Source organism: Pimephales promelas, chromosome 11 (genome assembly GCF_988280905.1).
Source record: "Pimephales promelas chromosome 11, fPimPro1.hap1.1, whole genome shotgun sequence".
In the NCBI taxonomy this organism is placed as follows: domain Eukaryota; kingdom Metazoa; phylum Chordata; class Actinopteri; order Cypriniformes; family Leuciscidae; genus Pimephales; species Pimephales promelas.
This window is the reverse complement of record NC_142779.1, coordinates 5311618-5327421: the sequence shown is the minus strand read 5'-3', so window position 1 is coordinate 5327421 and position 15804 is coordinate 5311618. Positions and strand designations below refer to the sequence as shown.

General features: G+C 38.3%; 1 protein-coding gene across 1 annotated transcript; it reads right to left on the bottom strand.

The window, feature by feature from the left end:
* Positions 1-6663: 6663 nt before the first annotated feature.
* Positions 6664-15378, bottom strand: eif3l (eukaryotic translation initiation factor 3 subunit L). The gene is made up of 15 exons (XM_039654097.2): positions 15214-15378; positions 14979-15021; positions 13547-13760; positions 13388-13467; positions 13205-13266; positions 13012-13081; positions 12192-12265; positions 11779-11950; positions 11547-11701; positions 10471-10641; positions 9639-9772; positions 8930-9103; positions 8021-8210; positions 7091-7171; positions 6664-6960 (listed from the first exon to the last, which is right to left on the bottom strand). The coding sequence occupies exons 1-15, from the start codon at positions 15256-15258 to the stop codon at positions 6883-6885; spliced, it is 1743 nt and encodes a 580-aa protein (XP_039510031.2). The 5' UTR covers positions 15259-15378; the 3' UTR covers positions 6664-6882.
* Between the last annotated feature and the right edge of the window lie 426 nt (positions 15379-15804).

Here is a 15804-nt window from a genome sequence, read left to right as displayed (position 1 = left end):
TACTTCATTTTTCGCCCAAAAAAAAAAAACGTAAGGGGTAACACTGTCGTTTTTTTTTCGGGTCGAAATTTTGAGTTTCGATATCTCAGCTCTGGAAGGGTCTAAAGCCTCCATTTTTGCACTCAGGTCTAAGTCTCATGGCCCTCTATCAGAATCCAGAGTTTTGAGAAGATTGGGGATACTTAATTTTTCGCCCCAAAAAAAAAAAACGTAAGGGGTAACACTGTCGTTTTTTTTTCTGGTCGAAATTTTGAGTTTCGATATCTCAGCTCTGGCTGGGTCTAAAGCCTCCATTTTTGCACTCAGGTCTAAGTCTCATGGCCCTCTATCAGAATCCAGAGTTTTGAGAAGATTGGGGATACTTAATTTTTAGCCCAAAAAAAAAACGTAAGGGGTAACACTGTCGTTTTTTTTTTCGGATCGAAATTTTGAGTTTCGATATCTCAGCTCTGGAAGGGTCTAAAGCCTCCATTTTTGCACTCAGGTCTAAGTCTCATGGCCCTCTATCAGAATCCAGAGTTTTGAGAAGATTGGGGAAACTTAATTTTTCACCCCCCAAAAAAAACGTAAGGGGCAACACTGTAGTTTTTATTCGGGTCGAAATTTAGAGTTTCGATATCTCAGCTCTGGCTGGGTCTAAAGCCTCCATTTTTGCACTCAGGTCCAAGTGTCATGGCCGTCTATCAGAATCCAAAGTTTCAAAAAGATTGGGGATACTTAATTTTTCGCCCAAAAAAAAAAAAACGTAAGGGGTAACACTGTCGTTTTTTTTTCGGGTCGAAATTTTGAGTTTCGATATCTCAACTCTGGAAGGGTCTAGAGCCTCCATTGTTGCACTCAGGTCTAAGTCTCATGGCCCTCTATCAGACTCCAGAGTTTCGAGAAGATTGGGGATACTTAATTTTTCGCCTAAAAAAAAAAACGTAAGGGGTAAAACTGTCGTTTTTTTTTCTGGTCGAATTTTTGAGTTTCGATATCTCAGCTCTGGAAGGGTCTAGAGCCTCCATTGTTGCACTCAGGTCTAAGTCTCATGGCCCTCTATCAGAATCCAGAGTTTCAAGAAGATTGGGGATGTTTAATTTTTCGCCCCCCCCCCCCCCCCCCCAAAAAAAAAACGTAAGGGGTAACACTGTCGTTTTTTTTTTTTTCGGGTCGAAATTTTGAGTTTCGATATCTCAGCTCTGGCTGGGTCTAAAGCCTCCATTTTTGAACTCAGGTCTAAGTCTCATGGCCCTCTATCAGAATCCAGAGTTTCAAGAAGATTGGGGATACTTAATTTTTTCCACAAAAAAAACAAAAACGTAAGGGGTAACACTGTCGTTTTTTTTTTCGGGTCGAAATTTTGAGTTTCGATATCTCAGCTCTGGAAGGGTCTAAAGCCTCCATTTTTGCACTCAGGTCTAAGTCTCATGGCCCTCTATCAGAATCCAGAGTTTCAAGAAGATTGGGGATACTTAATTTTTTCCACAAAACAAAAAAAAAACGTAAGGGGTAACACTGTCGTTTTTTTTTCGGGTCGAAATTTTGAGTTTCGATATCTCAGCTCTGGGAGGGTCTAAAGCCTCCATTTTTGCACTCAGGTCTAAGTCTCGTGGCCCTCTATCAGAATCCAGAGTTTTGAGAAGATTGGGGATACTTAATTTTTTGCCCAAAAAAAAACGTAAGGGGAACACTGTCGTTTTTTTTTTTGGGTCGAAATTTTGAGTTTCGATATCTCAGTTCTGGAAGGGTCTAGAGCCTCCATTGTTGCACTCAGGTCTAAGTCTCATGGCCCTCTATCAGAATCCAGAGTTTCAAGAAGATTGGGGAGACTTAATTTTTTGCCCAAAAAAAAAAACGTAAGGGGTAACACTGTCGTTTTTTTTTCTGGTCGAAATTTTGAGTTTCGATATCTTAGCTCTGGAAGGGTCTAAAGCCTCCATTTTTGCATTCAGGTGTAAGTCTCATGGCCCTCTATCAGAATCCAGAGTTTTGAGAAGATTGGGGATACTTAATTTTTCGCCCCAAAAAAAAAAAACGTAAGGGGTAACACTGTCGTTTTTTTTTTGGGTCGAAATTTTGAGTTTCGATATCTCAGCTCTGGAAGGGTCTAGAGCCTCCATTGTTGCACTCAGGTCTAAGTCTCATGGCCCTCTATAAGAATCCAGAGTTTCAAGAAGATTGGGGATACTTAATTTTTCGCCCAAAAAAAAAAACGTAAGGGGTAACACTGTCGTTTTTTTTTCTGGTCGAAATTTTGAGTTTCGATATCTCAGCTCTGAAAGGGTCTAAAGCCTCCATTTTTGCACTCAGGTCTAAGTCTCATGGCTCTCTATCAGAATCCAGAGTTTCGAGAAGATTGGGGATACTTAATTTTTCGCCTAAAAAAAAACGTAAGGGGTAACACTATCGTTTTTTTTTCGGGTCGAAATTTTGAGTTTCGATATCTCAGCTCTGGAAGGGTCTAGAGCCTCCATTGTTGCACTCAGGTCTAAATCTCATGGCCCTCTATCAGAATCCAGAGTTTCAAGAAGATTGGGGAGACTTAATTTTTTGCCCAAAAAAAAACCGTAAGGGGTAACACTATCGTTTTTTTTTTCTGGTCGAAATTTTGAGTTTCGATATCTCATCTCTGGAAGGGTCTAAAGCCTCCATTTTTGCACTCAGGTATAAGTCTCATGGTCCTCTATCAGAATCCAGAGTTTTGAGAAGATTGGGGATACTTAATTTTTTGCCCAAAAAAAAAAACGTAAGGGGTAACACTGTCGTTTTTTTTTCTGGTCGAAATTTTGAGTTTCGATATCTTAGCTCTGGAAGGGTCTAAAGCCTCCATTTTTGCATTCAGGTGTAAGTCTCATGGCCCTCTATCAGAATCCAGAGTTTTGAGAAGATTGGGGATACTTAATTTTTCGCCCAAAAAAAAAAAAACGTAAGGGGTAACACTGTCGTTTTTTTTTCTGGTCGAAATTTTGAGTTTCGATATCTCAGCTCTGAAAGGGTCTAAAGCCTCCATTTTTGCACTCAGGTCTAAGTCTCATGGCTCTCTATCAGAATCCAGAGTTTCGAGAAGATTGGGGATACTTAATTTTTCGCCTAAAAAAAAACCGTAAGGGGCAACACTGTCGTTTTTTTTTCTGGTCGAAATTTTGAGTTTCGATATCTCAGCTCTGGAAGGGTCTAAAGCCTCAATTTTTGCACTCAGGTCTAAGTCTCATGGCCCTCTATCAGAATCCAGAGTTTTGAGAAGATTGGGGATAATTAATTTTTCGCCCAAAAAAAAACAAAACGTAAGGGGTAACACTGTCGTTTATTTTTGGGTCGAAATTTTGAGTTTCGAGATCTCAGCTATGGAAGGGTCTAGAGCCTCCATTGTTGCACTCAGGTCTAAGTCTCATGGCCCTCTATCAGAATCCAGAGTTTCAAGAAGATTGGGGAAACTTAATTTTCACCCCAAAAAAAAAAACGTAAGGGGTAACACTGTCGTTTTTTTTTCTGGTCGAAATTTTGAGTTTCGATATCTCAGCTCTGCAAGGGTCTAAAGCCTCCATTTTTGCACTCAGGTCTAAGTCTCATGGCCCTCTATCAGAATCCAAAGTTTCGAGAAGATTGGGGATACTTAATTTTTCGCCTAAAAAAAAAAAACGTAAGGGGTAACACTGTCGTTTTTTTTTTTCGTGTCGAAATTTTGAGTTTCGATATCTCTGCTCTGGAAGGGTCTAGAGCCTCCATTGTTGCACTCAGGTCTAAGTCTCATGGCCCTCTATCAGAATCCAGAGTTTCGAGAAAATTGGGGAAACTTAATAGTTAGCCCCCCAAAAAAAACGTAAGGGGTAACACTGTCGTTTTTTTTTCTGGTCGAAATTTTGAGTTTCGACATCTCAGCTCTGGACGGGTCTAGAGCCTCCATTGTTGCACTCAGGTCTAAGTCTCATGGACCTCTATCAGAATCCAGAGTTTCAAGAAGATTGGGGATATTTAATTTTTTGCCCCCCCAAAAAAAACGTAAGGGGTAACACTGTCGTTTTTTTTTTCAGGTCGAAATTTTGAGTTTCGATATCTCAGCTCTGGCTGGGTCTAAAGCCTCCATTTTTGCACTCAGGTCTAAGTCTCATGGGCCTCTATCAGAATCCAGTTTCAAGAAGATTAGGGATACTTAATTTTTCGCCCAAAAAAAAAACGTAAGGGGTAACAGTGTCGTTTTTTTTTCGGGTCGAAATTTTGAGTTTCGATATCTCAGCTCTGGAAGGGTCTAAAGCCTCCATTTTTGCACTCAGGTCTAAGTCTCATGGCCCTCTATCAGAATCCAGAGTTTTGAGAAGATTGGGGATACTTAATTTTTCGCCCCCCCAAAAAAACGTAAGGGGTAACACTGTCGTTTTTTTTTTTCTGGTCGAAATTTTGAGTTTCGATATCTCAGCACTGGAAGGGTATAGAGCCTCCATTGTTGCACTCAGGTCTAAGTCTCATGGCCCTCTATCAGAATCCAGAGTTTTGAGAAGATTGGGGATACTTAATTTTTCGCCCAAAAGAAAAAAACGTAAGGGGTAACACTGTCGTTTTTTTTTTGGTTTGAAATTTTGAGTTTCGAGATCTCAGCTCTGGAAGGGTTTAGAGCCTCCATTTTTGCACTCAGGTCTAAGTCTCATGGCCCTCTATCAGAATCCAGAGTTTTGAGAAGATTGGGGATACTTAATTTTTCCCCCCCAAAAAAACATAAGGGGTAACACTGTCGTTTTTTTTTGGTTTGAAATTTTGAGTTTCGAGATCTCAGCACTGGAAGGGTCTAGAGCCTCCATTGTTGCACTCAGGTCTAAGTCTCATGGCCCTCTATCAGAATCCAGAGTTTTGAGAAGATTGGGGATACTTAATTTTTCCCCCCCCAAAAAACGTAAGGGGTAACACTGTCGTTTTTTTTTGGTTTGAAATTTTTAGTTTCGAGATCTCAGCTCTGGAAGGGTCTAGAGCCTCCATTTTTGCACTCAGGTCTAAGTCTCATGGCCCTCTATCACAATCCAGAGTTTCAAGAAGATCAGAGAAACTCAAAATTTCGACCCCCCCCCCCCCCCCCCCCCCCCCCAAAAAAAAAACGACAGTGTTACCCCTTTCGTTTTTTTAGGGGGTCGAAATTTTGAGTTTCTCTGATGTTCTTGAAACTCTGGATTCTGATAGAGAGCCATGAGACTTAGACCTGAGTGCAAAAATGGAGGCTTTAGACCCAGCCAGAGCTGAGATATCAAAACTCTAAATTTCGATCGACCCTTACGGTTTTTTTTTTTGGTCGAAAAATTAAGTATCCCCAATCTTCTCAAAACTCTGGATTCTGATAGAGGGCCATGAGACTTAGACCTGAGTGCAACAATGGAGGCTCTAGACCCTTCCAGAGCTGAGATATCGAAACTCAAAATTTCGACCCGAAAAAAAAACGACAGTGTTACCCCTTACGTTTTTTTTTTGGGGCGAAAAATTAAGTATCCCCAATCTTCTTGAAACTCTGGATTCTGATAGACGGCCATGAGACTTAGACCTGAGTGCAAAAATGGAGGCTTTAGACCCTTCCAGATGTGAGATATGGAAACTCAAATTTTTGACCAGAAAAAAAAACGACAGAGTTACCCCTTACGTTTTTTGGGGGGGGGGAGCGAAAAATTAAGTATCCCCAATCTTCTCAAAACTCTGGATTTTGATAGAGGGCCCTGAGACTTAGACCTGAGTGCAAAAATTGAGGCTTTAGACCCTTCCAGAGCTGAGATATCGAAACTCAAAATTTCGACCCGAAAAAAAATCGACAGTGTTACCCCTTACGTTTTTTTTTTTTTGGGGCGAAAAATTAAGTGTGCCCAATCTTCTTGAAACTCTGGATTCTGATAGAGGGCCATGAGACTTAGACCTGAGTGCAAAAATGGAGGCTTTAGACCCAGCCAGAGCTGAGATATCGAAACTCAAAATTTCGACCAGAAAAAAAAAACGACAGTGTTACCCCTTACGTTTTTTTGGGGGGCGAAAAATTAAGTATCCCCAAACTTCTTAAAACGCTGGATTCTGATAGAGGGCCATGAGATTTAGACCTGAGTGCAACAATGGAGGCTCTAGACCCTTCCAGAGCTGAGATATCGAAACTCAACATTTCGATACGAAAAAAAAACGACAGTGTTAACCCTTACGTTTTTTTTTTTTTTGGGGTGAAAAATTAAGTATCCCCAATCTTCTTGAAACTCTGGATTCTGATAGAGGGCCATGAGACTTAGACCTGAGTGCAAAAATGGAGGCTCTAGACCCTTCCTGAGCTGAGATATTGCGATCCCACGTAGCATTTATCCTATTATAAACCACTATTTTTATAATGGGATAAATGCTACGCGGGATGTCCATATCTCAGCTCTGGAATGGTCTAGAGCCTCCATTTGTGCATTGAATTGAGTCACACCCTACTTTTTGTCCCTCATTTGAGAAGAGGGTTCATTTAGATCTACTTTACAATTAAAAAAAAGACAAATCGCATTCATGCAGACTTCACAGCCTAATCATGAAACATGAGCACACCGTAAATCGTCTGAAGACACTTAATGTGACAATTTATGCAAGAATTTGGTTTATGCATAATTGCCATAACTTTTTCAGGCCCACTATATGCAAGATGAAAACTACACAAAAAAAAAACAAACAAACAAAAAAAAAACTCCCAACTAGGTTTCAGCCACATCAAACTTTATTGACTTAGAAAAAAGCATTAGAAAGACTTCCAACAGCTTTGCTTGTTTGACACACCAGAGCATGTCGGAGAAACTGAATGGGATGGTATAATAGTTCAGAAATGAGAAGTCTGGGTCGGCCTGTGATTGATGGATATCACAGTAAAATCAAATCAGGTTCTAATTAGTTGAGAAACTTCTGATAGGATCTGCATTATGTGGCTCGTGATGTGGAGCTGGTCGTAGTCGTGGTGCCAGACGCCAGAGGCATTTTCTTCAGCGTCCGGTTCAGCTACAGAACATGAAAAGTTACAATCAAAATGTGACAATGTTGATGTTAAATACAAAAACCATATTTAAACAAACTGTAATTGCAAAAGAAAATGTGTAGAGTACGTAAGTTAAAAATAATTGGAGTGTACCTCCTCAAACTTGTGGATCTGTCGGATAAAGAAATCGCCATAGCGACGGGCAACCTTGGTGTCTGCAATATGGATCATATCCTGATGGAAGGCAATGTGATCTTTTGTTAGTCTACACTCACAAAGATCATTATTTCACCAGTGAAAACATTCACAACAGATTATAACTTGGAAAAATACATATTTACTATAGATCTTTAAGGTTTTTGAGATATTTTAAGATTATATAGAGAAACATCCAGCCAATTAAAGGTCCACTGAAGTGCCTTGAAATATGCAGCATTATTCAGTATATTGACGTCATTTTCACTGAAACCGGAAGCCGATGAGCTCGGTAAAGCCACTGTTTCTCCTCCATATCGCTTTAAAATACAGCATTCTGTGCAGAATTTAAATGGGTCAATACATTTTCTGGTCTGCGTCGACTCACAAGTGACTTGTTCACACATGGATTTTTATTGCAGATTCAGCGTCTATTTATAATGTAGGAGGCGGGGTGCTTTAGATTCTAGAGAGCAGTTGATTGGACAGAAAATCTGATAAGAACCTGAAGTGCAGAGAGACCAAAATTATTGATCCAGATTGGTGGAAGTGAGAGATTTTGAATGCTTATTTCTTCTAAATGTGAATTTTGTCAGTTTGGAGTACATGGTGGTAAGGTTAACATATTCACACTAAAAGCCGAACAACTTTAATTTTGATTTAATGGGGACTTATTTATAATATTTAAGAAATTGTAATAAAATAAGTTGGACAAAAAATTTTTTACAGTATAAATGTCCAGTATGTAAAATAAATAAATAGAAGCTAAAATTGAAATGTCCAAGTTTTCATGACGGTGCAGCCCTATATTTAATTTCATAATTGAAAACCTTAACTTTGTGTTTTCGTCTTTAAACTAGAACTGCCTAAGTCAACACACTCACACACCTTGTCGATGTAAAAGTCGACCTCAGATGCAGACTGAAACTCTCCGTCCAGAGCAGAGATGCCACTGGTCCACACCAGGTTCTTCATCTTGTGTTTGAAGACCAGCAGCTGGATCCGGAACTCCTGCTCAGTCATGTCCAGGAATCCGGCCAGTTTGGCCACTGGCATAGTGGTGTAGAGCTTCAGGAAACTGAGAGAAACACACGAGTCAGCTGAGGAGTTTTTAAACAACCAACATGCTCCAGCTGCAAGTAGGGCTGGGCAATATAATTCGAAGTTGATGCTAGGAAGATTTTTACAGAATGCTTTTCACATTTTTTCAATAAAACTGTTTTTTAAATCACCAATATAACAAAACACAGGAAACCAATGGTCAAATAAAAAGCACATTTAAGTATTACACAATACTCACAATAAGGGCTTTCGCACCAGAGAAACCTTTCCATAGTTCCAAGAACTATTGGTGGAAGTATCCGGGTTTTAGCGTGTTCACAAGAACTAGGAACTTGTTTTTGGGGAACTAAATTAGCTCTTACTTCAGTGTAGGGTCTAACCCAGCACAATAAGTACTACCAGTGACACAAGTGTACATTGACTGTCCAAACGCGATCTGCATCCTCTATCCTCCAGCTGTTGTGTTGTAAATGGAGTCGCTGTGGGGCGGCTTTCATCACTTCAGAGTTCCTGTTACCGGTCCGAATGCAACCAGCAACATGGCCCTGGGGGGAAATTAGTTCTTTGGGAACTGCCCTGGTGGCTAGTTCCTAGAGCTATGGGGTGCAAAAGCCCCTAATGTTTCTAATTTATAAATATACCATGAATATCTGATCATTTCAGGACCAGACACACCATATAATTAGTGTTCCTCCAGACAGAACTGGCCTAAGCGTGAGATTAAGGGTGTTGTACCTGCGGATGGTGGAGAGCTGCGCCTGCTGCGTCACCTCCTCTGCAAACACTTTGAGCTGCTGCTGGAATGGCTCTTTGTGGTAATTTGGATTAACGTTGTCATAGTTTGGAACTACAGGTGACAGGAACTTGGGGCAGGCAAAACTGAACAATTCCTCAAACACCTGTAGATCTCTGAACAAGAGGGGGAAAACAATCTTAAATACTGTGTATATTACAGATACATATGTGTGTAACTTTAATACTTTTATTCAGCAATATAATAAATTGATCAACTGGCAGGAAAGACATTTATTATGTCTTTATAAATTAAAACAAATAATTTATATATCAAATAAATGAAAAAAAAAATGGGTTTCCACAAAAACATCAAGCAGCACAATTGTTTTCAACATTGAAATGTTTCTTGAGCAGCAAATCAAATCAGCATAACCGAATGATTTCTGAAGGATCATGTGACACTAAAGACTGGAGTAATGATGCTGACAAAATTCAGCTTTGATCACAGGAATAAATTACATTTTAAAATGTATTAAAATAGAAAACGGTTAAAAATATATATATATTTCCTCAATATTACTGTTGTTATGGAAAACAAATCGAATAAATGCAGCCTTGGTCAGCAATAAAGACTTCTTTCAAAAACGGCAAAAATCTTCGCAATCACAAATACGTAGTATATAAATATAACCTGTGTTTGCGTTCTCACCCTTTCTGCATGCGGAGCATCTTGTCTCCGTATTTCTCACGGAGCTGTGTGTGAATGCTCTCGTCGATGCGCATGGGGTACATGGTGAGAGCGATGGCCAGCAGTCCGTGCATCTGCTCGTTCTGTTTATTAATCTGAACATCACACAATACAAGGTTTTGATTAAATATCACACCAATATGACCACATATAATAGATAGTACAGCAGAACGCAACCAATGGGCTATATGCACGCATAAGTTCCGCATTTGACACAAGGATGCTCGCCAGTTTCTGGGTGGGGAGATTAAAGCGGAGGAAAACCGAGGAAAATGAGATTATGGCAGTCTTCAAAATTTACTGTCAAAAATAATCTTTGAAACGAAACTTTCATACGTTTAGATGTAATTTTATATATAGTTATGTTTATTTAATATAATTTTAAAAAGAAGCATAAACACAACGAGGGATGTCTGTTTTGTCTGTTTTTGTGACTAACGTTTCTTTAGTGTAACCATGGTGGAGTATAAAATTCAATGTAAATTCTCGGTATTGCATTGGACACTGCGATCAGCGGAAGTTATCGAGCATCCTTACACCTTCACCGGAAAAACCGCCGTGCATAGAGCCCATTCAATCTTAAGTATAACACCAGCAATAATAATGCACAAATATCAGGACTGGTTGAATGAGCTCATGAGATTTGACCCAGTCTCACACGCACACAAAAAAAGCAGCACCTTTAAGATGTTTTGTATTATTTTAATGACAATGAAAATTCTTTATACTGTAATTATTCTTATTACTGTGTCCATCTGTTAACCAACTACACAAATATTTTAAATTCACTGACCATCTCATATTTGTAGGTGGTTCTCTGGAACATGTTTCTGGTCCTCTGGATGTAGAGCAGGATGTTGGCGAAGACACGGATGGCGTCCTGATAGCGTCTCATCATCAGATACGCAAAACCCACATAGTAGTAGGTGGTGATCTGACACTCAGGCACACGTGAATACATGCTCTGAAACACACCATGAACACAACATTATCACACTGACTCAAAACCTTGAGACATCCATACACAGTGACAGTGCAGCTGGGCAGGGTTATTATCATTAACTAAAACTATTAAAAACATTTCTGATCATTTAAATAAAGCTGATATAAAAAAGTATTATTTGATAAACTTAATGTTGCCTTGTCTAAGTTGAAGCACTAATATTATTACCTGGAAATAAATAACAAATTTTGAACAAACAGAAATAAAAATAATGATTTAAATAAAAAATATTTAAACAAAAAAACTAATGGAATGCATATAACCAAATTGTTTTTTTTTTTTACTAAAATGCACATCTAATAGAATAAAAACAAAGCTAATACATAGAGAGCCAGGCCATGGTGGTGGGAAAAATTTAGCAAAATATTTCCAGTCCTCCAAGAAATTGCATTTTTCTTTCAAGTTTTTCCCTATATAATTTTCCTCCCATCACCATTCCCCTTTAGGGCCTCAGTAAACTAAAAATATGAACAAAACTATGATAAACTTAAGGGTATGTTTTCATGACAACCATGTACTAAAAATATACTTTTTCCTTTGTGGTTTTCATGTACAGACAACAACGTTGTCAAAACAATCCCCATATACACATTGATTTGCAAAAACAACTAAAAGCACTGTATGCTGCTGCCATGGCCAGTAGTTGGCGATGGCGCTTTGTAAAGAAAATCTACACACCTATAGACTGAACACGTGATACGCATGCACATGACGTCACAGTTTTCACAAATTTGTGTTTTTGTCGTTTACAAAGAGACGATAACAGCAACACCTTGAAACCCATTTTCAAAAGTTTGCGTTTTAAGGCATTTTTTGAGTAAAGGGCCCCTTAGATAAAAAAAAAAATAAATAAATAAATAAATTACCTTCTTGTTGAGTTCGATGTTCTCCAGGACTTTGATGGCCTGATAGTAATCACCCAGCAGAGAGTGAAGCCTCAGTAAACCCACCAGACTGAAATAACCCAACATCTTATAGAGCGAGTGACGGCCGTATTCTCCAGCCACTGACTCAGGGTCACCTGTAACAGAGACACCAGCGTCACACTGAGATCTGGATAAAGTAGTAAGTGTGTGAGGGCCGGTCGACGACTTTCACCTCCGCTGGTGTACACCTCCAGCTGACGGTTGATGTTGCTCTTGTCCACCAGAGAGTGAAGAACATTCAGCACGCTGTGAACGTTCCAGATCTTGGGATTGTTCCTCAGGAATTCAATCTCTTCTTCCGATTTCTTGGCAGTCTTACAGCGATACTGACTGAATGACTGGAACTGCAAAACAGAAAGGGGTCATCGGATGCCCATTTTCCACAAGTTGGTATGATTCTTTAGGGTCTTCATGTAAAGTTGGAAACATACTTTGGTTAAAATTCCTCAATGGTTGTGTAAAACAACACCCTTTTACTTCCTCAAAGACCCGTTTCGGTGAACATATCAGTAATAACGAAAGTGGCAGAACAAGTGGACTTATGAGGACCAAGAGTCACCTTAACCACATGCGCTTCGCTCTTACCTGGTAAATGAACTCATCGATGATGTCCCACAGCCACTGGTTAGGAAGCTCCAGAGGTGCCGGTCCATCAGCATCTGAGAACAATACGCCACATTAAAAGTGCTGATGTAAAACAAGCTCATATTTAAACCTACTCAAACTCAGGATCTATGACGGGGCGATATGAATCAAAAAATTCCTTTGACAATATTCAACACACATTACAGTTCAAAAGTTTTTGAAAGCAGTCTCTTACCATGGCTGCATGTATTTGAACAACATTTCAATTAAAAATAAACTATAAATTATCATTTAAAAATAACAGTTTTTATTTGTAAAATATTTAAAAACGTATTCCTGTGATGGCAAAGCTGAATTTTCAGAAGCCAAATGCTGTTCAAAGAAACATTTATTTGCAAAAGAACACTTTTGTATCGTTACAAGTGTCTTTAATGTCACTTTTGATCAATGTAATATCGTTGCTTAATAAAATAACTGTTTTACTGACCCCAAAAATTTGAGTGGTAGTTTATATGGAAAACATTAGATATATAAGAGAAGATATTTTGATAGATTTTTAAAAATGTATTATTAAAATGAATCATTATATTCATTCGGAATCATTATAATCAGAATTTAACAGCCAATATATTAAGAATTATTAGCTACATAGCTCATTATTTATGTAACTGCAAAAATAAGCCAGTAATAATCAAAAAAAAGAAAAGAAATTGAATTGGCCAAAAAATGATTTCAACGCTGCTTCAATTTATATCATCACACATGTCTGAAATATCACCCAAACCATATTCCATCACATGTAATTGGTGTTTGGACTCACTGAGGATGTAGTTGAAGAGGTTGCAGTAATTATAATAGGACTCAAATCTCTGGTCGAGAGTTGGACCTCCCTAGAGACGAGAAGACACATGACAAGAGCTGAGACTTAATCTAGGGCTTCATATATATATTCTATTCACAAAGAATTTTCTTGACTATTAAACACTAACAGACAGACGAGCAAACACACTCACGCTGACTTTGGCGTAGATATGCCGGTAATACAGCTCCTTGTAAAGGATCAAGAAAACTGCATCTGTGATGGACAAAACAACATGTGCAAGTCAGCAAAAAACACCAACAACAACAAAACTTACATCAACTGTATAGTTAAGAGGTTTGGATTCCTGAATACAGCAAATGTCTAATTCACTCACCATTACCAACCAGGGAAGCGATGGCTTCTGCCTCAGGCCATGGTGATGTCTTGAAGAAGCGTTCGGTAAGCTTATTCCAGCTGAAATCAAATAAAATATGATACATCAAAATCTCCCAACATACATCAGGAAAGTCCATGTAACTGTACGGCTGTGCACCTGTTCTCATAAACATCCTGGATCTCGTAGATCTTCTGCTCAATGCTCTCACTGGACACACGGTTGGCCTGAAGCTCGTAAACCTTCTGATCGATCAGGTCTGAGATGGTCTTATGAAAATATTGCAGGAAGTTCTTGATGACCTCAGGGATCACATGGTACGTCTGCTGGTGCTCATACTGACGTTCAAAAGCCAGATCGGCTTTAGGGTCGCCTGCAGAAGACACATCCTTTATATATCAATCTAGGTAATCAATCTGTTCAAAAGCTTTAATGAAGTGGTAAAAAGCATAAAATTGCCAAAGTATTAAAAAAAGTGTGTATATTTTGGAGTGGTAAGATGTTGAATCACCAAGGCTGCATTTTTATATTAAAAATACCAAAAAAATATTTTGAATTATTATTACAATTTAAAGCAGCTGTTTTCTATGTGAATATATAGTAACGTGTAATGTATTCCTGTGATCAAAGCTGAATTTTCAGCATCAGTACTCCAGGCTTTAGTGTCACATGATCCTTCAGAAATCATTCTAATATGACACAAAAGTTTATATTTAAAAGAAATGCTTTTCTATTCAACTTTCTACTCAAAGAATAGTTTTAAAAAAATGTACACACCTGTTTTCAGCATTAATAATTATAATGTATAAGGTTCAACCAGGCGCTCAGGTAAAATATATCAGATCTGTGATGATAGGTGCTCTTGGGGTAGGGAAAAGATCCAAAAAAACAAAAGAACAGGTGCCAGGCACTCAGTCAAGTCTTCAAATGAGTCTTAAGTCATTAAAAAGTACATGAGCCATTGAGCCAACATGTTTCAAGCGAACAAGTGGTCTTCTTCAGGGCAAAGTAACACAAGATATGAAAACGCCATTCTCTTATATGAGAAAGTATTCACTTATTAATGACTTACAACATTCACAAAAAAAAAACTTTTTAACTTTTCCTCAATTGAAGACTTGACTGAGTGCCTGGGACCTGTTCTTTTGTTTCTTATTGATAATTATAATAATGAACGCATAAAAGAATGATTTCCGAAGGACACTGGAGTAATGATGCTGAAAATGAATATATATATATATATATATATATATATATATATATATATATGAAGAGTTCAGATGCAAAAGCCTCTAAATGCCATTTGAAATTTTCTTCTTTAATGATGATTTTTGTCAAACTTGTATATTCAAGTTCAGTAATTTCACTTAAATAACAATTAATAGGTAATTATCATTGCCATTTAAGTGAAATCACTAAACTTAAATATACAAGCTTGACAAAAATCATCATTAAAGAAGAAAATTTCAAATGGCATTTAGAGGCTTTTGCATCTGAACTCTTCATATATGTGTGTGTGTGTGTGTGTGTGTGTGTGTGTGTGTTGTTTATTTTGTGTCTTTATCTGTCATCTGTATAAGCAGACACTTACCGGTGTGATAGTCATAATCAGTGGGGTAGGAATAAGGGTCATACTACAGACAAAAAAGAGAGAGTTTACAAAATCATCACTCTGACATGTTACCATTAAAATGCGAAGTTCGTAAATAACAAAGAGAATGAAAATTTGGTGTGGTCGTGATGCTCCATTGATTAAGATCAATAACGTTATACGTTACACGCTTTAATCTCTTAAACACGCTCTCGTGTCAAAACAAGTCACTCACGTTAACATCTTCGTCGTCATTCGGGACCGGGAAAGACTGTGACATGATGAACGTTTATTCCTTTAAATAAGTTGGAGTATAATTCGTTAATAAACGAAAAAAACACCACAGCAGCCGCAAAGCACGCGCGGAGGAGAGAGAGGAAGTCCACAGCACATACTTCCGGTGACGCACCCGCAGCGCACAAGGCATTGTGGGCCAGTGGCGGAATCATTTTTCGTAAACTTTCAGATTTCAAGTGTTAAATTAGAAATTGATTGGTTAATCCTGCCCAGTGGCCGGTTGCATAAACTGCTAAAACTAGTCTTACAAGTTAGTAATCCAATTATATGCTGTAAGACTGTTCTTTTTTTAAATCAGTTAGGCTATATAAAAACGTAGATTGATCTACCGAAGAGTTAAGACTGATTGATTACCCCTAACCTAGGCTACTGATAGGCTATCTTAAGGCAAGTAGTTTTCTTTAGAAAATGTGGACTAAACTTATTTTACAATATTTTTTTCTATGGTGATGAACGCTCACTGATCATATACTAGGCTATCTAGCTGCATTACCAAATGTGTCCAGTAGATGTCCAGATGTTCCTATAT

Bases quoted from the DNA above. Each gene is read 5' to 3' on its own strand.
- eif3l (XM_039654097.2), bottom strand. From the start codon at position 15,258: ATGTCACAGTCTTTCCCGGTCCCGAATGACGACGAAGATGTTAAC. The intron at 11,702-11,778 runs GTGAAAGTCGTC...TCTCTGTTACAG, and splicing joins GGAGGTGTACACCAGCGGAG to GTGACCCTGAGTCAGTGGCT. The intron at 6,961-7,090 runs GTACACTCCAAT...CATGTTCTGTAG, and splicing joins AGATCCACAAGTTTGAGGAG to CTGAACCGGACGCTGAAGAA.